The 25,299-nt window shown below is 43.5% G+C and overlaps 2 protein-coding genes across 3 annotated transcripts in view; one reads left to right on the top strand and one right to left on the bottom strand.

Annotated features, from left to right (window-relative positions):
- The window catches only part of eva1aa (eva-1 homolog A, regulator of programmed cell death a), a 118,921-nt gene extending 118,689 nt beyond the window's left edge, over positions 1-232 (bottom strand). The window contains exon 1 of the mRNA XM_027284432.1: positions 135-232. Coding sequence (XP_027140233.1) covers positions 135-159 — 25 coding nt within the window. The 5' untranslated portion in view covers positions 160-232. The remainder of the gene's footprint in view (positions 1-134) is intronic.
- A 19,422-nt stretch (positions 233-19,654) lies between these two features.
- mycn (MYCN proto-oncogene, bHLH transcription factor) lies at positions 19,655-24,803 on the top strand. Of its 2 annotated transcripts, none has more exons than XM_019277367.2 (3): positions 19,655-20,040; positions 20,494-21,139; positions 23,384-24,803. In XM_019277367.2, the coding sequence occupies exons 2-3, from the start codon at positions 20,515-20,517 to the stop codon at positions 24,157-24,159; spliced, it is 1,401 nt and encodes a 466-aa protein (XP_019132912.2). In that variant the 5' UTR covers positions 19,655-20,040; positions 20,494-20,514; the 3' UTR covers positions 24,160-24,803. The 2 variants fall into 2 exon arrangements, with proteins under 2 accessions (XP_019132912.2, XP_010739323.3); XM_010741021.3 differs by having other exon boundaries at positions 19,658-20,040; positions 23,381-24,803.
- Positions 24,804-25,299: the final 496 nt, after the last annotated feature.

A 25,299-nucleotide genomic window follows, 5' to 3' on the forward strand; every position in this document is an offset into this window, starting at 1 on the left:
GATCTGATCACTGTGTGCGTGTTTAGTGTGTGTGTGTGTGTGCGCGTGCATGCAATGCTGGCTATAATCACCAGTATTCATGCTGCACCGGGCTCCCAGCGTTTCTACAGCTGTCGCCTCTTGTACTCACTGACCTCCACCAACAGGTCCTGAGGCCATCAGTCCTTATGGCAGCCACTCAAACCCTCCACTGTATGAGCAGAGCTGCAGAGTCGCAGAGCCGGGGGAGGAGGACAGGCTCTCCAGTTAACTGGGAGGACACCCATGCTGCATGCAAATATTTCACAGTCCTGACCTGAGATGCAAAGAAAAACACAGACACAGACTTATGTGTGTGGACATACAAGTAGAGAGGATTAGATACGGTTTTCTTAGCTGTACAGCTAAATTTAGCTCTGGAATGATTAGCCAATTAAGCAATTAGATGATCAAAGGAAAATTAATTGACAACAATTTGGGCATAGTTTATAGTTTCTGTGATTATCAAGCTAAAGTGCAAAATTCTGCTCCTTCGGCTTTCTCAAATATCAACATTAGATGCTTTTTGTGATTTAATGTGATTTTAAATCTTCACATCTTTGGGTTTCAGACAGTTGATCAGAAACAACTAATCATTTAAATGAATGGGTCAAGTCAACTTTATTGTCAACACTGCCATATGTACAGGACATGAGGAGAATTTAAATATTGTTTCCCTCGTATGCCTGGTGCAAAACAAGCAATAAACATGAAACATAAAATATATACAAGTATAAAGAGATATAAAAAGTACAACAAATAAAAAGATATTAACAGTGTGAATATAGCAAAAATAATATATATAAATGTAGATGGCATACAGCAATTTCTAACTCATATATTATATTATATCTTGTATTCTTTAATACTTTGATTACTTACAACGGACATGAGAAAGTAAGAAAAATAAATAAGAATTGCAAAATTCACATTTCACATTTAAGCTTCATTCAGATTTTTTTTCTTTTCGTTCTCCATAGTTCTTCCATTCATAATGTTTCCACAATTATCTGTAATCAAATCATTTATTTAGTTAGAAAATCTGATAATATTTGCTTTTGAGTATTTAAAATATGCAGCACCGTGACAAGCAGCCGCTTGTAACACACACACATTCACAGACAAACACTCATCCAGCCCAGCTTCCAGTGGACTAAATACCAACTTCCCTTCCACACACTCATAAGTCTTCATTCGCTCCATAATGGCTATCGGGCAGCCTTCCGGTGGGGGGGGGGACCTTAGACAGATAGACCTCTCTCTGTCTGTCTGTCTCTCTCTCTCTGTGGACCCTCAACCAGTCACATGAGCCTCATGAGTGTGCTCAACTCCCCCCTCCCCAGAACAAGGCACACACAGACACAGTGTGATATCCATCACCGGTTGGCATTCATATTTCCCAGCTTCCAGTCCGCAATGAGTGCAAATGTTCACTATTGGAATCATGTGCAGACAGATAAATGTCCAAGCCGAAAGGCACAATGAGAAATGATGGTGGGGGGGTTCCTGAACAAGAACATGTCCAGTCCCTCTTCGGTTTCTGCAAGGGGTCAACTTAAGCAGAAGGAAAAGCATCTCAGGAAAGGGTCATCAACAGATGCTCTTCTGTTCTCTTTCCCTTCGCTCCCCCTCTAGGTCTCTCTCCCATGTACACAGGCAGACACGCTGCTCTGTCAATCTATGATGGATGTCCACTCCACAAATGTGAGGATATGAAGTCTGGGGATTCCCGTTTTCCCAGAGGCCTTTGGGGTGGCTTTGGCGGGAGACAGGACCTCTGTTACGTAAACAAAGCAGGCTGCGCTTCCTGCTCGGTCAGAAAGAGAAGACAAGAGAGCGAGCGAGCAACGCTTTACCTCAGCCCTGAGACAAAACACGGATCATGGAGGAGGACACGGGAAGAGCAGGGGCAGGAGGAGCGGGGGTGGCAGAGGAAGGGCCCTTTCCCTCTCAGCTGTGGCTCCACTTCCTGTGTGGGGAGGAAGTCCCTTGTTGGGCGCACAGTGATCTCATCCTCAGTTGCGAGGAGCTTCCGTCCTGGCGAGCAGGCTTTGAACCGGCAGCCACAGGAGGCAAACGGAGGAGTAAGACACACACACACACACACACACACAACACACACACACACACGCCTGTCCTGATTATCGCAGTGGAAAACATACACACACCCACACAGCCGGCCTGACAGGAAACACTGCCGCTTGGAACAAACAAGCACTTCCTGTGTGTACTGGGGCCCGTTCACAGAGAGGGCCCAATCAAAATCCAATGTCCTGTCCACTGCATCATTATCACCATCATTCAGGAGGCATTACTGCTCATTTGCTAATAGCCACAAGGCCTTATTTATGCTTACAACCCCCCTCTCCGCCTCTTAACCCCAAACACCCAAACACCCATTGCAACCCCCTCACTGATGACCCAAGTTTGTACATGTTTCTCTGTGCGGAAGTCGGCTTTTCCTTTTTAAAAGTTGGCCACTAATTGAAATACATTAGGCTTAAATTGCCTCTTTTTTTCCCCTTTCACCCATCATGTTGACAGACGACCCAATATTTAAGTTTGCCTCGCTAATTTGTTGTAGAAATACCAAGGCAGCGAGGCAATGTGGCTCAAGGGGCTGTTGGTCTGTTGGTTTACAGTACCATTACATTGAGAGATGGCAGGAACAGAACAGCCATTATGTTCCCAGTTCATAGTCCGGTCAACACTGGACTCCATAGGATCTAATGATGGGCCATACATCTACAGATTTTTCTGTGCGATAGTTTAAATCTACACTTAATGCTACAGTGTCAACTATGACCCAAGAATGATACTCATACATACATATGAGGTTACTTTCATTTAGACTGAAGCTGCTGGGGTGTAACACTGCTCGTTTTACAGCTCTGGTATGATGTAAAGAGAGGGAACAGTAATCAGTGAGGTTGTGTATTACATGTATGTAACTTAATACGTTTTTGAATCCAGCATGGAAATGGTGGACGCAGAAACAATGCCAGTCATATAAATAATATCAAATTAGGTTTTGATTCAATAAAAAAAAGGTTTCTGAAACATCTGTTGGGTTTTCCATGCACGGTATACTGCGATACGATGATTGGTTGAATAGCTTCAGGACTTTCTGCCATTGGATTAGGGCATAGACTGTATAAAACATGGATGTAGTATCCGTGACTAAAACAGTTTTTTTGTACCAGGCAAACATGTTTATTTCTGCTGGAGACTGACTCAGGTGGCCGTTTGAGCAACTGCAGTTTTTGGCACTTCCAAGTTGATGCTTGGATTAGGGTCGGCTGACCTCTGTAATTTCCACTCTCCAGTGTCGCTGTTTCCGAACACTTTATTGCCCGTCGTAAGAACTTGTGAGCGAGTAAACACAAAATGCAAAATATAATCTTTAAAGACTGTGTAGCACTCCCTTCTCTTGTCCCATTGAGTCATTTTTAACACTTGTTGCTTTTGTTTTGAGGCTACATGTGAAAGCTAACGGATAAAATGAATATTTTAATCCCAGTGAAGCCTCTTCTATTCAGTAGCACTGACAGCACAATGCTCGGTTCCCATTAAGCAAATCCCACGACAAACTCTCACACAACCGCACTCTTTCCAAACCACTGAGTCACTTTTCAAACTAATGATACCTGTGATAACACTTCACTGTTTACCTCCCATCCCCCCTCTCCTTTTTCTTTCGGGTCTGTCTGTCTTTCTGCCTTTCTTTTCTCTTTGTGTGTGTATGTTTGGACCAGGAAGCAGCCCTCTTATCAGAACACACACACACACACACACACACACACACACACAACCACAGTGGACAGCAGGGCAGCCTGTGGAAGCTCAACTCTGGGTAAACTTTGCCTTAACTTTGAAGCTGGCCGTGTGAGTGCTTGTCCTCGGAGCTGCCCCCGAGCACTCGGCACCGGTGGCTCTCCAAAGAGGAGGTCAATGGGACAGGTAAACAGGAAGTGCCAGCGCGGTGATTGACAGCTTGTTTAGACACAAAGAGATGGATACTCGGAGAACGCTGACTCACTGACAAATCACCACTCACTGACCGGATTTAGAATATAGATGCTGCAGGGCATGGGGGTGCTTTTTTCTTTTTTCCCCTACTCAACTATACATCTCCCTTTTTAACTTTTGTGTATATCTAAAACATCCTTTTATGTTTTTTTTTCCTATATTTATCTAATGGCTATGTTACATCTTGTGGGTTGCAGCTGTCTTTTTTTAGATAGCGAGTGAGGAGATTGTCTATTGTCTGGCTTTTTAGGGACAAACCTTCAAATGCAGGAATCGGATATGTGATATTTTTAAAGGCACTATATGTTACTCAGCACGAGTGCCACACCCTTTCTTGAAATGACAATCAAATTCTGTTTTATATTTGCCTTCCTGGTCAGAAAGCCTGTTTCGTCTAACTGTTCCTATCTGATCTTATTTATTATATTGTCTTTACTTCCTCCCTGTCCTGTTTATTCTCATCTTATCTGCCTCTATTTCCTTTCTTAAAGCACTTTGCAACACTGTTAAGATGTGTTATTCTCATTGATGCTCAAAGGGGGGCTGTGACACACAGTAAAAGGGAAAATGTTGTTACACTGCCCGGATTTTGTTTCCCAGGGGGAGCTATTTGTTTGTGACACAGCGCTGGTTCATTTTCTGACCCAGCTGAGGAGGAAGTTGCTCTCTTTTTTCCCACAATTCGGACTCAAATATTCTAAATAAGGTCATAATCCTTAACTTGTAACTCTTTCTCCTAAGCCACCGTCCACTCTTATTGCCTTACTCACTCTTCCAGGCAGTGCATTATACTATTTTGCACTCCTGTACTCCCACCTCCATCGTTCTCATGCAGTGACACTCACGGTGCTCCCGGGCCAGCAGCAGCCTGGGTGGCAGATTCAGGTCTGGGGCTGCAGCTTGCTCACGCTAATCACGTTGATTATTGCGATTACAGACCATTTCCCCCCCTAGTGTCACGCTGCAACTTACTGACCTGGATCTGACAGAAAGTCCCGGTTGCCATGAGCGATCTGTCTTCCTGTTCTCCTCCATCCAAGTCCTCACCACCCACTCATCCAAAAACACTCCCTCTTCCCTTCCTCCTTTTCTCCACTCAAACACAATCTGTCCCCGAGGTAACTTAGGGACTGTTTCCTCATCCAAGTCATGACCAAGAAGTTTACTAGAAACTCTCTCTCACACACACACACACAGGCACGCACACACACTCATTTTCTGTCTACATTTCCCTTTTAGCCAACTTCCTCTTTTTCATTAAAGGCTGGCAATGGGATAAAGTTTTCCCTGCTACTGTGTGGCCAGCAGGCATGCAGATGTTTTTACCCTTGCCCATATGTTTATCAGATCCCCGTGCTGTTTCATAATCTACATTATAAGCACTGAGCAGATAACAAAGCCTTTGATTTGGGCCTGATTTCCCCTTATCCCCCATGTTAAATTTAGCACACTGATTACTGAGTGTGATTATGGGCCTCTGCGGCCTTATGTAAATCATATGGGACCCACACACACCGAGGTCCTGCTTACATGGTCAGGGCAAACGGGAAATGTTCAAGGACTTAACTTATTATACGTTACCATACCTCACCTTGCACTCAGGGGCGCTCAGGCTGGAAAAGTTTGCCTGGGATACTTCTTATCAGTGCACTTTACCAAGTGTCAGACATGCTTTTCTTTCCTGGCAACACTTTCTTTAAGCTTAACTCCCCTGTGTGATGTATTATAGTTGATTTGGCTTCATATGTTTGCAACTGTGCCACATAATATTATAGTGTTCTCGAGAATCAGCCCTATCAGACGTCTTTGTCAGTGGCACTCAGATAAGAACTCACTCCCTAATGAGGTAAATTTTATGGTGCCTTCTGACAGACAAAACAGCAAACAAAAGGGAGAAGAATGGCTTTTGTTAACTCTTAAATGCACGGGTGTTTCTTTAGAAAATTCCAACATACCATGGATCTTTCTTGAGCCAACAGCCAAATTGAGTCATATGCTTGCAAACTTTTCAGAATGTTTTATTATTAAGGGTAATCAGAGGAAGCAGTTCTGTTTCTAGACAAACCAAAGACTGTATGAGCTCACTTACATACCTCAGTTTCGTAGCGACATTATCAATGATAAATGTTTGAGGAAAACTTTGATTTTTATCATTTGTTTCACGTTTTTTGACACTATAATATTGTTGACAAATAGTTTGAGGAATTCTGGGTATTTAGGGGCAAGTGCTTAATTGAATGAAATCAATAAATTAGGCAGAGTATAATACAGTCCCGGGTCGATAAAGACCAGAGGTATGCATTTAATTTAAGGGTTACGCTGTGTTTACCCAGGGCGCGTTTGCTGAACATGCATGTTCTTTTTCTGCAACGCCCTGTTTCACATTCAGTCAGTTACAAATGGTCCCACCTAAGGGCTGTGCTGTATAATCACAATCCTCTGCATGAGTAGACCCATTGATCATCAGCTGTGCCTTGACTTGTAACACCTCTAAAGCAGAAGCAAAGAAAAAAAGGACAGGATATGATTTTGTATATATTATTCCAATCCTACCGCTAGAACAGATCAATACTGGACGCCCAAAGCCACACTACACCCTACACTGTTTCTATTATGCACATAATGTGTAATGTGAAACTCACAGCGATAAACCCGGAGAGAAATTTCACCAGAATCTATGGAGCGTTTAAACTCCTTTGTGTCGACTGTTTTATGCAAAACAGCTCTGATAGTCTAACTGTCGACTACCTGCGCAAGCACCACAAAGCAAACAAAGTGACATAGCTGGTGTTGAGCTAAAACTAAAGGACAAGCGTGTGAATATTAAACTTTCAATTGCTGTCCACATGAATGCTAATGTTATGAATGAGTAAAGCATGTTCGCTGATGTGTTTATCTTTTTTAAGATGATTTTTTTGGCCTTTTATGCCTTTATTGATAGTACAGCTGAAGATAGACAGGAAGCAGGGGGCAGAGACACACAGTAAATCAGCCGTCCGATGCGGGATTCGAACTGGGCCAGCCGCAGCGAGGACTATAGCCTCCACACACGGGGCGGCCGCTTAACCCACTACGCTACCGACCGCCCCTGATGTGTTTATCTTAACAACTTTCTTAGGTGGTAATATGCAAGTGTTTTCAGCTTCTTCCACTGCCTTCAAGTGCCAACAACAAAATCAATTAACGCTACTTTCAGGTCCGGGAAAGATTGTGGTCATAGCACATAAACTAAGGTTATGGTGTGGTTTGGGTTAGGCAACTAAAACATTGAGTTAAGATTGTGGTTATGGTTAAAAAAGCAAACATTAGCTGCACGTCTGCGATAGAATGTGAACTCTGGTCTTCTGCATGAAAGTCTGACGCTACATGTGCATCCATACCTCAGGCCTCCACACCTTTTCTTGTCACTTTGGATACATTTGAAAGCACTGTTCACATGTACTTTTAGATGATGGTCTCCTTCCGACACATTAATACCAAAAACAAGAACCCTTATAGGACTTGAGCCAGAAGCTCTTACTCCACTTGTGCCACATGACTTTCCAGTCTTTGATAGTGTTTTTGTTTGCAGAGCACGCCTAAAGAAAGGACGCATTTGAGCGAGTTCATGTCCTAAAAAACTGATTAACATCACGTGTAATCATAAGAGGTTCAGTATGCCTAAAACAAACTGGTTGTGTTGTAGCTGTGTGTGTCGAAATACAGCTAAAGGCAAAAGTTTATATATGTTGGTGCAGCAGAAAGCCTGGCGTGATTGAGAGGCATGAGAAACAATGATTTGTGAAAACACACCCTCCATTTCCAGCATCGGAAGATCCGGCAAGCACTCTGTTCGAAGCATTAAGTCGTCATTTTCCTTCCCAATTGTTGTTTTGTCACAACTGTCCCTCTGTGACTTTAACCTGAAGGCAACCACTGCTCAAGTCCATCTACCACAAACGGATGGCTACTACTCATTTCCTGCGGAACTGGATCCGAATTTTAAATGCTTTCCCCCCCCTCGTGAGCAGAAGAATGCATCAAAGCTTGTTAATCAAATACCACATGCTCGTACTGAAATAGGACGGCATAGAAATGAGGAGGACGTGGGGAGGAAGAGTCATTCAGTCATTCAAGAGAGAGAAACCCCCAGAGGAAATGTTGGCGTGACCTCACACCAGAGGAATTTAAGATGCGGCTTAATTGATTAGGGGACCACATGATGGAGGTCTCGAGAGCGGAGGGTGGGAAGAGGAGAGGTTTGCCAAGCAAGTTTTTTTTTTTTTTTTTGGTGTGTGTGTGTATGTGTGTGTGTGTGGGGGGGGTGACCTTGTGGAGGGCACAAAGGTCACAGGCCTGTAGGCTACTGGTGCCTGTCAGGAATTCATCCACAAAGACCCTCCTTTCTAATAGATTCACATCAATTGACAACTAAGCATGATCAATGATGACAAGAGAGGACGATCTGCTGGGCCAAGGGTGGCTGTAGGAACACAGCGTCCCTGTGGTCAGATTATTGTTCTCCCCATTGCCTCTTTTTCTCATTATCTCTCACACTTCTCCACCTCTCAGTCTGTTTTGGTCCTCTCTTTTTACCCCCCCCCCCCCCTCCTTTATTTGTGCTTTTCTGCGCACGTGTCTTGCAACACGATGGGTGAGGTTTAGACAGCAGCAGGTGACATGTCTGCGACTGTCACACACACACATGTACAGCCTGAACAGATGGAGCAGCATGGTCTGTCTGGCAGATTACCTTGGACCTGGTGGTCAGACTGAACCCGATGCCCACTGCTCCTCTCCTTTCAACGCCATCAACCGTCCTTTGTGGCGACCGAATGCACGCACACACACACACACACACGCACGCACACATACACACATACCAGCACACTCAGACGGAGGAGCAACTGTGAGCTACATACTAAGCATCCACTCACGTACCTTGCAGGAGTTATATATATCCCTGGCTTTCAGTTTGACCTACAACAACATCAAAACACGTCCTAAAAACAAAAGCGTCTAAATATAATGTGCTTTGCATGTGTCGTCATACAAGAGATCTGAGTGTTTGACGCTGCTGGGACTTGACATTTCTCGCTTAGAACAATACTTTTCTGCTGTTCATGTGGCAGGCTGTCCAATTTCTTAGAGCTTTCTTGAGGAAATGCTCAAGGGAGAACGATGTGAGAGGGAGGGAGGGAGGGAGGGAGGGAGGAGGAGGCTGCCACATGCCTGTCAATACTCCCATCAAAGCCAATTCTCCAGAGACGCTAAGGGGGACAAGGGAGCATCACTATGACAACACCCGGACCCCCAAAATCAGGACTTCAAAGTTAAGGAGGCGTCCCATTGAGGGAGTGGGAGACCACCTCCTGCAGTCATTTACATCTCATTAGGGCATAACTGCCTTTTAACAACGAGGCGTTTAAACACACCCACACACACACACTACATAATGTGTATAAGTGCTGGTATGTGTTGCCTCTCCCATGAAGGGAAAGAACCAAACTAGATTCTCGTGTTCAATTTAATGACACACATTTGACATGACTCGTTAACTCAGGTAATCATGCAAAAATCATTTTAGGTCCAGTTTATTAAACATCTGTGTGGTGCGATTCACCTCATCATCATTTCTGTCCTGTTCAGCCCTAACCCAAGCTGCTTCAAGAGCAAGTAACTAACACATTTCACAGCCTACATACACGTTTAATCAGCTGACGTGTGTGGCTTGATTAGCAGCCAACAGGTGTGATGTCGTTAGGACAGTTATTGTTCCCTCCATGTTAGGTAAGCACACATTTTTCGGAGGTTAGTCAATGCAAATTAGGAAAGCGCGCACACGTGCACGCTTTCGTGAGATGTCTCACTTTGTTCTCCTGTGATCACTGTAGAGATACGTCAGTCATGACATGACATGATAGTGTTACTGTTGTTGTAAAACAATTACATACACAGAAACTAATATATACACCAATAATACAGTGAGTTCACATAATTCCACACTTACATATTTATTTTTCATAACATATGTATACTTTGCCAATCACTACTATTTAGTGTGTATATACTGAGCGGCAACCTCCGTGTCCATGAAGTGAAGCTAATACTGAAGTGCAAAAAAAACTGCAGTTCTTCAAACATCCACTTGAGGCTGGCTACAGAATCTCCATAAGCCCCCATGTTAAAATGTCTTCACAGCGGAAATAAACATGTTTACAGCCTGGTACAAAAAACTGTTTTGGTCTTTATAGCCAATTTCCCCTGTGAGCAACCACGCTCCATCGTGCCTCAGGTCTGCCGATGATCTACGTCTTTGCTGCTTTTTAGATTAGCCAGCTCTACAGAAACCTGAGCGACGTCACAATACACCGTCTATTCCTTATACTGTCATTGGCACATACGTACATAATCATCGTTATAAGTGCAGTTTTGTTATTAGAGGAAATGACATTGAATATCTCTGGAACTTTTCAATCTTTTTCTAATACTCTAATCTGCCTGTTATTTGTATTTATCAATAATCAGCTGTGCACATAGCTTTAAGGCTAATAGCTTTAGACTACAGTTTTACATAGCTGCTTGCCGTCTGTACATTACATAGCCATACTTTAACTTTCTACTGTACATAATTTATTGCATGTATCCATCCTGTACATATCATGTCTGCATTCACTCGTACTGCACATTTTGTGTTTTGATTTTTGTTTATTTTGTACATCCTTAATATCCCTACTGCATTATTTTATTGTTCACTCTGTACATTTATTTTTCTTTGTATGTGTCTATATATACTTTACTACTGCATTGTGTTGTACTGTGAATCTAATGTAATCTATAAATTCTCCTAACACTAAACTGCTTCTACTATCTATACCAAGCTGTATGACCATACTATAACTGTAGCAACTACTACTAATTGTATTAGTACCACTGCATTTAATATATTCTAAGCATACTACAACTGTGCAGCTGTACCTTTTCACATACATCTAGACATACACGGTTACACACATGCACTCACAAAGAAATGTTGGTCACGTATGTAGTGTCAACAGACACAACACATCATGAGGGTTAAAATTATGAGCGGAACCTGGAGCTCTAAATACGACAGGAGGGTCCGGCACAGCAGGAAAGAATCACTCATCACAGAGACAAATGGATCCTTTGCCCACTGATAGCTAAATGCTGTTAGGACCGCCATTTTTCTGGACAACCGACTTCCTGTTTAGACCAGGGCTCAGCAAATCACCAGTGATATCATTAAAACAGTGCCAACAACACCACTTCCTGTCAACACAAACATTCTCCTCAAATTTACGGCCTTGGTTTCCTTCTTCTTCTCACCTCGCCGGGCAAATAATTGTTGTCGCTGGATTGAACGAACTTCTCCTCTCTTCTCTTTCTGACCCCTTCCTAATTCTCGTAACTCACGCTAATCTGACTGCAGCGGACTGACAGGACGGAGCATGTTTGCAGGAAGTGAAACGTTCCATTTTCTTTCTCACTCCAAACTGCACATTGATGATGTCAGGGGTGATATATTGACCAGGAGGCTGGGAACCCAACCCTCAAGGAGGAATGTATTTAGACACACACATACACATCCAAATGCACACACATTAACACACACACTGAAGGCCTCTCCTGCCAGAGGTGTTGAAATGCTTGTAAGTCCTGAAATGCCAGTTCAGACGCTGAGCTCCCCTTTCACACACACACACACACACACCAGAGACAAGAGAGCTGACAAATGGATGCGTTGAAACATATTAACCATCTCCCTTTGTGAGCAGACAAACATTTAATCTGGCTAATGACCCCTGAGGATCAAAACAAATGCAGAGAGATAAAGACGGGTAGAGGAAGGAGGAGGGGAACGCTAAAAAGAGCTCATTGACCCCCAGGAGGACTCTGCAGGGTTCAGTAAGGGGAAGGGCTTCTTTAGTTATGTGGGTTATGTGTTTATGAACATGGTGGGAGATTAAAGTCAGAAGTGAACAAATTAAGTACCCGTTCTTACACATGTGGACTGTGTTTAGGAACACACAGTACTCGAATGTGTTCTCTACACACAAGTCTGTCCTCATGTGTGGGGTGAACACATCCAAACAAAAGCTTTAGGTATCGCAGTCTCCATCGGTGTTCATCACAATAAACGAGTCACTTAGCGTGACGTTATCTCAATAGTTTTCTTCCCCTCAAACCCACATACGCTCTCTATCTCCAGCAAGTGATCATGCCGGTAATGTTATGATTATACAAAACACATTATGCGTTATCTGCACTTATATCAGAACTAACCAACAGCTGCACTAACCTGTCAGGGGAGCTCAACCCTTTTGTTGTCTTTTAACATCCGTTGACACATTCACACAGTCTGTGTTGAAATAGTGGCACACAGAGCGAGCTTGTTGTTGAATAAACTGTTGGAGAAGAAGAAGTCTATTGTATGATATAAGCAAACATCTCAGAACAACAGGCACTCAGCCAAGCGTAATGTTTATTTTAAAATGTGTGTGTCTTTACCATACCCTTAACTAAAATAACTGACCTTAAACTTAAATCTTCATTGTTGTAGCTACTGTGAAAACAAGTTGAAAATACCACAACTTTTATTTAAAGTTAATATGTCAAACCTGTTAGCAAACAGCTTATTTACACATCAAGCAAATATAGAGCAACATTACAAATCATTTGTAGTCAGTATGTTTCTGGAGACCTAAAGAGTATTTTCAATATTCACTTTCCTTTTAGCTCCGTTTTTGGTCTCCACCAACACCCGAGACATTCATCTCTCAGTTTAGCTGATAAATCCCCCGAATGTTCAGCAGTTAGTCGCTAACTTTGTGTGTCAGCTGCTTGGTGCCGAGCAGGTGGTGTACATTGGTTTGTTAGTGCTTTTTCGACAGAGCAGCTGCCTGCTGAAGCAGTAAAGTTACAGACGTTAAAACCAAAACATTGAGCTGAAAGAGGCTAAAGGGGGGAACTGCAGAATCGGGTGACAAATCTCTGTGGCTTTCTCACTATGATCAAAATCTTTCACATAATCACATTTAAAGCTCTATATATTGATTATTGCAGCTTTAAGTGTATTTATGTGACTTTAATATCAACCACCAACTAAACAATTTCTAATTTAGAGTGAGTAAACACATCAAGTTGCAGAACAACACAGTGCAAATTAATGAGGAAGTTAAAATTGTTCACCTTAATGTCATTAAAAATAAGACACAGTCCTTCTAGAATATGATAATAAATATGTCTGTGTTTGTCTCATAAGTTGCTGTGAGAATATGTTGACCGACTGTGGGCTTGACAGCTACACCATCAGCAAGACAAACTTTATGAAGACCAAATGATCTAAAAAAATAATTATAATAATGCAAAGTAATGAATTAACTTAACTGGAATAATGCAGCAACAATGAAGCATGATAGATAGGTTGATAGTCCAATAGTTAGCTACAGATTAGACGATTCAGTCTGTGGCTCTGCCGTCTGTGTGACCTCCAACATCAACGTCAGTTAAATAACGCTTCCTTTCCCTGATTCACGACCCTACAAACGTACCAAAGCCTCGATTTTTTTTACAAAGAGCAACAATAGGCCTGTAAAACTGTCACAGCAAAACTGAATTTACGTGCAACACTTTAAACAGTCGGACTAAACGTTTCTCCCAGGGTGAGACAGGAGAGGTTTTTGGAAATGGGTGGAGTGAGGGGGCAGTGGGTGGGTGTCCATCTGAGCTTTTTTCTCTCATTATGAAACAGGCCGATCAAGCCAACTGGATCGGGTTGCTGGTGCCCAAGCTGTTAATCCATCACTGATATTGATTTCCGGTTGATCGTCAGGCCTCCTAATGATGTTCACCTTCAGGGCCAAGCTCATTGATTCATGGTCACTTGATCCATAACTGGTAATGTGACCCATGCAACAACAGTAATGCACAATTACCTCCCATTTTTACGCTCTAATGGAAACTGGTGAAAACGGCAACTGATCAATACAATGAATAAATAAACAGAAATCATTAATATGGGACGCTATAAAGTCAGAGTAGAAATCTAAGGACTCCTTAATGGCACAAATATGTTTATAATCTATACTTTCACTTTAGTATAAGAATGAGTAAACATAGATGTGCATATCGCTTTCCATTTTTGAGTGAGTTCCTACACGGAGATGATGCCTGGTTATCGTCTGCGTGAAATATCTTAACACATTCTTCACCTGGTCTACCAGCAGATTCTTTATTTCTTCCAGTTATTGTGTCTGGTACTTCCTTAACGGCAGAAACATTCAATGACGCAAGCAAAGCAAACCTGTAGCCAGTAATATATTCTTTCTAGTTTCATTCTACTTACTATGTATATGAGGAGGATTTCAGCCTTCATACTCATTTTTCAAACGTGACAAAGGAAGGATTAACCTGGGTGGAATGGATTACACCTGAGATCCCGGCAGCAATATGCAGAAGCATTACTCAAGTGGAAAAAGTGATGTTTATATGCTCTGTGAATCATCTGATGTGCCGGGTTTAATTGTACAGGTAGACCTGTAGACATACTTAGAGGCAGTTTGGAGGGCAAGATCTGACAAGACAGCACCACTTCCTTCACACAGGCACACTTCTGGCACTCTTAAAATCCAATTTCAAAAAAAGGGCCAAATACTTCCTCGACAAGTTTATACTTACTAAAATAGACTTGATGGGAAAATATCCACCCAAAATAGACATGGGAAACAGTTTTTTTTTCTCCACGGCATATTTGTCTTATTGGTTTATATTCAAAATAACTTCCTAATGGGTGAGAAAATGTTTTGGTAAGGTTGTTCACTGAGGAATTGCTATTAAGACTGCATACAAATTCCTCAGCGCTTTGTCGCGACCTGCTCTCGTGCTTTTCTCTACAAGGTTAAATCTCTTGCAAAATCTTGATGAAGTCATCTCTGGCAGCGACATCACAAATAACTGCTTTTTACCTGAATCACCATCCGAGGATCATGTACAGTCAGATTCTGTACAGTGTGTGAAACAAAGCAGAAACTGTCTTCCTCTTTTAGGAGAGTACCCTTGAGCAATTTTAGCAAAACACAATACTTTCTAGTTGATAACAGCAGAATTATATTTGAACTCTGGTTTACCCAAGAGAAAAAACGATCAAAGCCAATCATGGGAATGTCTTTGTTACATTCATCTAGTAATAACCATCTTCCCAAGTGATGAGCAAAACACATGTGGTACTGTAAATGAAGTATGTCTGATGCAGATTTAAAAAAAATGTTCCATGGGAAGAGCACAACAGCAAGACCTCCAAAAGAGAGGTTGAGATGTAGAGATGTGAAACTGGGACTGAAGCCAGTGTTTGATTGGGTTTTAGGGGTAAAGTTAACGCCCAGTTTAGTCTGGGGGTGAGGTGGAGGTGAAGGGAGTGGGGAGAGAGGAGGGGATGTAGACTCCAGCCTCTGTGTTGGGGTTGATGGTTTCGCTGGAGCTGAAATGTAATGATGTGGATCATGGACAAACATGGCCTCTTGCTGGAGTTGGTTTGTTTGAGGAGAAGATGCCACTGTGGAATCTGACTTGACATGATTAAAGAAGAGGAGACTTAATGCCTTACACAGACTGAGTGAGGACACTGTGCGGAGCTCTGGGCTGCTATAGAAGCTCAGCGTGTTCACATATGGACCATATATGAAGCAGCTGAATTCATACATAAGGCTTTTACGGCACTCTCGTGTTTGATTCCTTGTTCCAAATAGACCTGGGTTATTCAGATACTTGAAAATACATGTTGACATACCAGAATGATGAACAAGCTATTACACAATAATAAATAATAATAAAAAAGTGTGAGAACACATGATTTATGTCCAGTATATTGACGGAGCATCATAAATTACACCATTTGTTGTGGTGCATTTCAATTGTCAGGGAGTCAGGGAAAGAAGAAAGAAGTTCTTTGTTTGCAATGTAATGTTAGAAGTCATGTTCATGTCTGACAAATGTTTCACGACCGCACTGTTATTTTTTGTGTCTTGTAAGTCTGCGTGGGCCGCACACACTCAATTTAGACCTTTGGATTTTTGTTGACGTAGCAGATACACACTTTAAAAAAATCACTAATATAATGTAAACAAGCATCTGCTCAAGATAAATAAAGTTATGTATTGGCAGCTGCTGAGTAGATCCACTTAAGTCATCCATTACCAAAAATAAATAAAATAATACTAATGTATGTTTTGTCTTATAATTCTGGACATAATACAACATCACTACACTAACATACCTTTATGTTTTATGTCTAAGAAAACATATTGCACAACGCCATTACAACATCATCAAACGTTCTTCAATCAACACTGTGACAGGTGAAGTGACTCATGTCGATTATCTTGTTATCAAGGCAGCTCTGAGTGGGTGAAATGTACTAGATAACAAGTGAACATTTAGTCCTCATTGTTCACATGTTAGACGCGGGAAGAACTGGCAAGCCTAAAGATTTAAGTGACTCTGAGTCTGAAGCATCTTCAAAATTATTATTATTATTATTTTTAACCAGGTTCCATTGAGGTTAAAAACCCTTTTGTGGGGTGTTCTCAGTCTGCAGTGGCCATGTGCATAGAAACACAACACATAAAGGGAGCAGCCTGGGCCTAAACACTCAGTTGCCAGTTCATTAGATAAACCCAGCTAACACTAATGCAATCCAAGGCAATAAATCCTCGTTCATGAATGTTGGTCATTTGGAGGATGTCGCTTGTGGCGCTTACATTACATATAGATGTTATTTACTGCACAGTTGAATCAACACATCTCTAAAACCGAACATGATGACCTTCATGAAGGATTTATTTCAGGACTGTTGTATTAGACTCTGTGCCTAATAAACTGCCAGAGTGTATAATATTTCTAAACGTGGCCACGAGCTGGCAACACACTATACATGTTTATATATGAAGCATATCATTTAACAACGTTTATGACCCTGCTTATCTCATTCTTTATTTTTAAATTAAGGCTACGTTTATGTAATACACTCATTCGCTTATTTATATGAGTCTATTCTGTATTGTAATTTCCTATGATATGTTTGTAATGTAGGTAATATACATATATATGCTTGGAGTTAATGATAGGATTCTCTATGCAAACCGAGAGCAACAGTATGAAGCAGGCTCACTGAGTATGTGCCCCATCATGGATGAGCTGAGGTGACGTGATGACTGTATGACCTGCTGTATTTATTCATGTCAGCTGTGTCTCTGAATGTTTATACTGAAAACAATCTATGACATCAATAGACACCTACACACCTGCAGCGACCGCACACACACACACACACACACACACACACACAGTTGAAATATTGATATGATGCAGATGCACTGTGGCCGAGCACAGATGTCACTGCAGCATGTTTCACTCACAACATGCGTGTCTTTGCACTATCCACTGGGGTAACTTATGAATCTTTTATCAAAACTGGCCTAATTGCTTAACCATCCATGTCCCGGTCCAGTGGTGAATGGCGGGAGGGAGACCAGGCATGCCATAACAGTCATAAAAACAACAAGCAAAGACGCCAGCGTTTGGTCGGAGTCTGCCCTTTTCCTTTTCGTCTCTCTGTCCGTCTATTTTTATTCAGACTTTATTTATGGTAAGGTAGCCCCATTGTGAGCACGGGTTTCTTTTCTAAGGGAAACCACACACTGAGCAATAATTCTATGAATATAATAAGTTGTGGACAACCGGGGAGAAAGGAGTGGTGGGTGGGTGGGAGAGGTTTACTGATATGAATACAAAACAGCAGTAACCAGACATAATAATCATATCAACATCTGGGCAATTTAAGTGCAAATCAGTAGGCGAACATGTGCACGTTACTGCGAATGCACTCATCCCTTTCGGCGAGCTCTTTCTCCCTATGCCAAGACACACCGCAACAGCATAAAACCAATATTCCCCTACCCATCTGCTTATTTTCCTCTAAGTGTTTGCACTCCATAGAAAACAAGCAGCAGTATACAGCTTCCTGTCCTCACTCTATCTGCCCTAAGAAAAACAACTTTCCCCTTCTGTTCTCACTCCCACTCTCTGCTCTGTCTCACAGCAGAGGAAGCTGCCCGTTTCTGCCGGAGAGTCAGAACTTTGGAAGAGTAGTTTGAGAAAAAAAAGTAAAAAAAAAAAAAAAAAAAAGAGAGGACAGATGAGAGAGTCTGCAGGGAGTTTTTGACTCCCAAACCATCTCCCCAAGTTCCTGGGAGCTGACTAGCCCGTCCCAGGAAACTCCCTGCTATTCCTACTCTGTGGAAAAAAAAAATAGAAGAAAAAAAACAGCTGCACATTCTCACTTCTCAGTGGCTGTTTGAACTCAACCCTGATCAGGGGAACAAAAAAAATCCCAATATCTTAACAGGCAGGGTCTAAAAAAAAACAAAATGTGTTTATGGTATGAAATTTGAACTGTGATATCAGCTCTTTAGGCATGCACAAAGAAATTAGTCTATTTTTATTTATTACCATTGCCATTGTTGCTTTAAATATGAAATGCTGTTTTTATCATCTTCTATTGTCTGTCTATAAATAAGACTGGAAGCGGTCATTCTTCCTGCTCGCAGCTGGTGTCCAACTGGAATCACTTTTGTAAACATTTTTTTTTTCGCTGAATATGCCAATATCAGGGACTCTGTGTGCGCCTGTGCCTGTTTGCATAATTACAGATGCGCCTCTCTTCCTAAGCTGTCATTAGAAAAGGGAATGGGAATGTCTCCAGGCTACAACCACCGCTTGCGGTTACGTAACATACTCCTTCTTCTCGGATCCTGTCTTATCCCGGAGACAGCTGAAAAACTCTCCGGTCCTTCCACTGCCTATTGTCTGACAGAGAGAGGGGAGAGTGTGTTGATTATTTCACAGCCTCAAACGGGTCTGTGTGTCCATTTTTTTTTCTCCCTTTCATTTTCGCCCCTGTGTTTTTAAGTCTTTGTCTGTCTGCTTCGCTCCGTTTGGTTGGTGGCGGTGCGCGCGTATGTTGCTCTTCTCCGAGTGTCCGTGAGAGGGCGCACTGAGCCTTGCGACGGCTGGGATGCTGGTGGCCCCTCAGACAAAAGAGAAAATGATATTTCGAGCTCTACAAGAGAAAAGGGCGAGTGAGACTTGATGTGTACACATCTCCACACATCATGTGGAGATGTGTTAGTTTGTGTCCAGAAGAAGTGATGCTCATGTAGAAATATGAATTTCATATATTAAAAAAAAACATTTTAAAAATCATTTTGACTAATTAAGCCCAGATAATTCTAAAAAAAAAAAAAATACAATACATAAATTGTTTATTACTGTCCAGTAATAGATAGTATTTTCACATGGATCATGTGTGTGGTTATGTGTGTGTGTGTGCTTGCTGCCCTTCACTTGCACAGTTCAAGCCCTCAGGTCAGCTGCAGCATCCAGGCTGCTGCTGTGCCCTTGAGCAACCTGAGCAAGACATCAAATCACTAACAGCCTCTGGGTTACTTCGACCGTTTCAAAGCTGATCCTGGTTTTGACATCCCCAGCGGAGAAGATGGTTTAAAAGAGAGGGAAGACAGTTTGCCTTAAGGCTGTCAATAATATATATTTTCTTCCTTCCTTATTTGCCTCCTTTCTTTCTTCCTTTCCACCTTGCTTGCTTTCCTTTTTCCTCTCCCTCCCTCTCTTGCTGTCATTATTGCTGCAATGTTTAGGCTATTTTCTCGCTTCACCTTGAAAGAAAGCTCCCAGGCAGCCAGCCTGTCTCCCGCGCCGCAACAAACCCAACTGTACCACCCCCTAGCCCGGGGAGGGGAGGAGTCTGCCTCAACAGAACTCAGTGTATAACACTCTGCAGCCAGCCACAATGTGTGTCAGAGGACTGTCTGTGCTCCCAAAGTAGATGACTGCTCCAAATCTGGTGTCTGTATTACTGACTGCGAGAGACTACGAGAAAAAATTGGTTCGCACATTATCATCCCGAGTCAGGACGAGGTGAGCATCCTCTCATTTTGAGCGGTTAAAAACAGAAACGTGTTGTTGCTCTCTCTGATTTTTCTCACTCAACACACTCTCTGCTGGTTTGGATTGTTGTCATCACATGTGTTTTTTTGTAAACATGTTTTTGTTTTTTTGTATATGTGTGTGTCCCGGTCATATCTGCTGTGTTTAGTCAGTGGTGAGCCAATGCGTCGTTTTGCACACTTTGTGCGTCACGGTCACATTTTACGCACATTCTCCTGTGAGGATTTGTGCGGTTTTTTTTTCTTCTTTTAAACCCCACAGAGGAGTGAGTGTGGAATTCAGTGGAGCAGACTGTGAGTCTGTGTGTGGGCTTTGACTCCTGTTCTCTCCACAGTGGAGTTTTCAGGTGTGATAGAGCAGAGAGGGAATGGAGAGAGACGCTCTTTGCTTCTGGAGACTAAAGTACCTTTTGTTCCTTTACAGGTTTTTCGATTGTGGGATAGAATGCCGGCGATCATAAGTAAAAACTCCGATTTGGAGTTTGACTCCTTACAACCGTGTTTCTACCCGGATGAGGACGACTTCTACTTCTGTGGTCCCGACTCTGCGCCACCGGGGGAGGACATCTGGAAGAAATTCGAGTTGTTGCCCACTCCGCCCCTCTCCCCGAGCCGAGCAGCGCTACCGGGGGAGCCGGCGACTGCCTCCCCGGATGCAGACCCTCTGGGCTTCAGCTTAGGGGACCCACTGGACTGGGCTTCGGAGCTGCTGCTCTTACCCGAGGACGATATCTGGGGGGCGTCCGACGATGGGGACCTGTTCGGCTCCGCTTTGGATACTAACCCCAACAGCATCATTATCCAGGACTGTATGTGGAGTGGCTTCTCCGCCAGGGAAAAGCTGGAGCGGGTGGTCACGGAGAAACTCGGAAAGGCTATTTCCACTGCCACTGGAGGCGGCAGGAACGTTTGCGTCAAGGCTCCGGAGGTGGTGAGCCGCAGCTCGGTGTCAGAGTGTGTGGACCCCACGGTAGTCTTCCCTTTCCCGGTCCACAAGAAGAACGGCAGCAGGGACTCATCCGGGACCATAAACACATCAACAACCCAGGCGAGCGCAGCCAGTGACTCCGGTAAGAATCTGAAGATGCACCAAAAGCTTTTGTTTCCATTTTTATAGAGAAATTCAGTTGCCAAGACAACCATCTGTTATTATTATTATTATTATTATTATTATTATTATTATTATTATTATTAGACTGACTGGAGCTTGTTCATGACTGGCCCAGAATCCGATTACCTCGTTACATGCACGCACAATCACACACACACACACACACACACACACTTACACACACTCTCTCTCCCACACACACTGGAGTAGTGACACAGTGAACGAGGTTTATGTAATCAGCGGGCTCTTCATCCGGCAGATGGCAGTAAAATGGGGAATTGTGCGCCTTCCTGAACTCAGTTGGCATCCGAGCCAAACAAAAAGACACCACAGTCACAGTCAGTGACTGCAGCCGGGGCAGGTTGTCGGAGGGAGGAGGAGGAGGAGGAGGAGGGTTGAAGATGAAAAGGTGTTCAATAACATCACGAGATGATAAAGTGTCAGGTTCACGGCGCCGTGGATGCTTTCATTCCGCGTGGATTAAGGCACAATTTACGCACAGTGGGTGAGGAATTGGCACTTGTTTTAAGACGGTCTGCACAAACTGCTGCTCTGAGTTCAGCTGATAACTCAAATTAGCCCCGAGAGTAGGGACATAAACACAGGAGCACAGCCTGACACACTCCTGTTCTGTCTGATTCTTACGAGGTACAATGTAGGTAGTAATATGTGTTTAGATTGGGAAATGAGTGCCGTGTGTATTTAATCACCTTAAGACTTCATCTCCCATCTATTACAGCCTATGAGTTCCCTAAACAAACACTCACTCCTTATCAGCGTGTTTTCACTGTGAAACAGTAGTACAAAGGCTTCCAGCTTGGCACAGAGGGTAGACTCAGCCGGCCTTGCCAAACACCTCCTCCGCCGCGAAGAAAAGAGGACGGAGGAGGGCCCTGGCTGCCTCTTTTTTAGATGGGAGGGTGGAAAGGGGGGTGACAGCTTTGAACAAGCGCTCCATCTCGACAGCTGTCTCCCTGGCGCCGCTCCAGCTCTGAGGCTTAAAAGGGTGGTGATCCGATCGCCTGCCGCCCCACCATCCTGCGCACAGCAGCGCTCCAATGCGCTTCCGCCGCTCGCAGCGCTTAAGGCGCGTCCTTCTTTGTGTGGCGCGCGTTATGTACTCTCTCATCAAAAAAAAAGAGAGCACAGACTTTGGAGAGACGACAATGCAGGTTTATCCCTGCAAGTTAAGCCAAGGGAATCAGCTGTACAGATGTGAGAGAGAGTGTCATGGAGATGTGCTCCAAGAAAGAACTCTTTATCTCTCGCTGAAGGCGAATATTTTATCTCCCCAGACAGAAATGTTGTGGCCTTTCTTCTATTTATACTCTTTCCAGCTCCAATAAATGGAGCTGTTTCCCTTTTGAGGAGAGAGGAACACCAAACAAGCTAAAATCCCAGCTTTCACATGTGGCAAAGCCGAACACGCCCCCTCATCCACCCAGCTGTGCCCAGCTTTGTTTTGATGGCAGCAGCCAGACTCTCTGTGTGTGTGTGTGTGTGTGTGTGTGTGTGTGTGTTCTGTGCATGTGTGTTGAGACAGCATCCCGTTGCAGCGGTGTCTGAAGTGGGTTACTGTAAAGCTGTAAAATGCCACACTCTCTTCAGATGCTCCTGAGCTGATAATGAGGCATTTTAACTGGGCCTCACACTCTCTTCTTGCCTCATGATTGGCCACTTCCTCTCATCTTCAAAAAGGCGCCAGTCCGTGATAAGTCTCAGCTGCTCGTCTCAGTCTCAGTCTCAGGTATTAAGACAAGGAGCTCAGTGAGATTTGGACTTCATCAGAGGTCGCGGTTAAAGTGAAATTCTTAATGTGTCGCACATTGTCGGCGTGGCCGGAGCGGCACTGAAGAAAACTGTCTTGTCTCATCGGAGAAGATTAGGAGAAGCTTTGAAGGGAGGGACGGAGAGAAAGAAATCCAGCCTGTCTGTTCAGCACTGACACTGAACATGTCAACACCTGCAGAGTAGACTAGTTGAGGAGTGACTTGACACTAAGCATTAAGAGGTTTCTGCTTATGCAAACAGCGTTGAGCAACACTTTCACCCACACACACACTGTCTCTTGATCTCACTCACATGTATACACACTGTCACATGCATTCCTGTCACAAGCCGGTACACATAGATGACATTGTGAGAATACCTGTTTTGTCTGAGCGATGAAGTCACTCACATTCTCTTTTCTTTTTCCCAGAAGAGGAAGATGACGAAGACGATGAAGAAGAGGAGGAAGAAGAAGAGGAAGAGGAAGAGGAAGAGGAGGAGGAGGAGGAGGAAGAAGAGGAGGAGATCGACGTGGTGACGGTAGAGAAGAGGCGCTCCACAATCAACAAGGCGTCACCCATGGCGACGGGAACAGTCACCATCTCTGTACATCCCAAGAGTCAAGACGCGAGGGGAAACGTATCAGGGTCCGGCGTGGTGAGTCGGTTCATCAGCCGAGCTCCTCAGGAGCTGATCCTGAAGAGGAGCTCGGTCCACCAACAGCAACACAACTACGCAGCCCCCTCACCGTACGCCTCAGACGACGACCCTGCCCCACCTCCAAAGAAGCAAAAGACATCAGAAACCCCTCGTCCTCCCACCAGAACCATCTCCTCATCCTCCTCATCTTCCTCCACGTCCTGCAGCTCGTTCAGCAGCATGTCAGGGTCTCGCAGCAAGCGCAGCGCCAGCGGAGACAGCAGCCCGCGCGGCAGCTCCGATTCAGAGGACAGCGAGCGCCGGCGTAACCACAACATCCTGGAGCGCCAGCGTCGCAACGACCTGCGCTCCAGCTTCCTGACACTGCGCGACCACGTGCCGGAGCTGGCGCACAACGAGAAGGCGGCGAAAGTGCTGATCCTGAAGAAGGCCACCGAGTACGTGAGCTCGCTGGAGACAGAGGAGACGAGGCTCCAGCAGGAGAAGGACAGGCTCCAGGCCCGCAGGCAGCAGCTGATGCGCAGGCTGGAGCAGGCCAGGACTCGCTAACAGACAACCACTACAACACAGAAACACTCACATATACCCTGGATGACCCTCCCCTACCACTGCCTCAACTCAGTCTGAAACACACACACACACACACACACAAAGGTCTATACACTTAAGCACAGACACATAGGCCTGTATATCTGTTGTACACACACAAACATCTCAGAGGACGTTTATCTTCAACACACCTGGAGGAGGGCGGGCAGGGGGGCAGGGGGGGGGTTTGCTGGAGGGATGCTCGGACTTTCACTGCCGCCACTTTTTTTGCACATTTGTTGACGTTAAGAATGTTTAGGGTTTACTTTTTCAATCCAGTCACATTGAGGAAAAATTTTTTAAAAAAAGAAAAAAGAGAGAAAGAAAAGAATGAGGAAGGAGAGACTCCTTGTTTTTGGTCTTCCCTTCCTCTGTTTTTTTTTTTTTTATATCATTTCTATTTGTATCTGTTTTTTTTTTTTTTTTTTTTTTTTTTTTTTTTGTACTCACTGTGACACCAGCCTGGAATCAGGTGATTCCCACAGGGAATGGGGGTGTCAGAGGGCACTTTGCTTGGAGAGTTCGCGTACAAGAAAGCAGTGCACACTTACTTTGCCTTCACCACTGCAAAAAACAAACAAACAAACAAACGAAACAAAAAAAAACTGAAGAGACTATGATGACTGAGGCGTTATGGGTCACATAAAACAATGCCACTACAGGTTCTCTTTCTTTCACTCCTCTCTCACACTGGTGCTCAAACCAAGTCAGTGGATGTATAACTGTGCACCTTGCTAGCCGACACTTTTGTATATAACAATAGTGTACAGACAAAATACACTCAGATCTGCCTTGTTTTGTAATACATTTTTGTCCTTTGTTTTTACTTTTTTTTTTATACATGTCAGGAAGCTGCCAATAACTAGACTGGAAGTTTATATACCTTTAAAAGTACTGTAAGGCCTCGATTTTTGAGAGTCACAAAACTTTGTAATATAACAATATATTGTTTTTTTTCCTTATCTTTTTCTTTGTTTTGTATCATATTACTAATTCTACACACCTTTATGCTTTTAGTGTGAACCTGATACATACTAAATTTGATACTTATATTTTCGTATGAAAATGAGTTCTCGGTAGATATCACTTTATCTCGTCTTT

Source organism: Larimichthys crocea, chromosome XI, assembly GCF_000972845.2.
Source record: "Larimichthys crocea isolate SSNF chromosome XI, L_crocea_2.0, whole genome shotgun sequence".
NCBI lineage: Eukaryota > Metazoa > Chordata > Actinopteri > Sciaenidae > Larimichthys > Larimichthys crocea.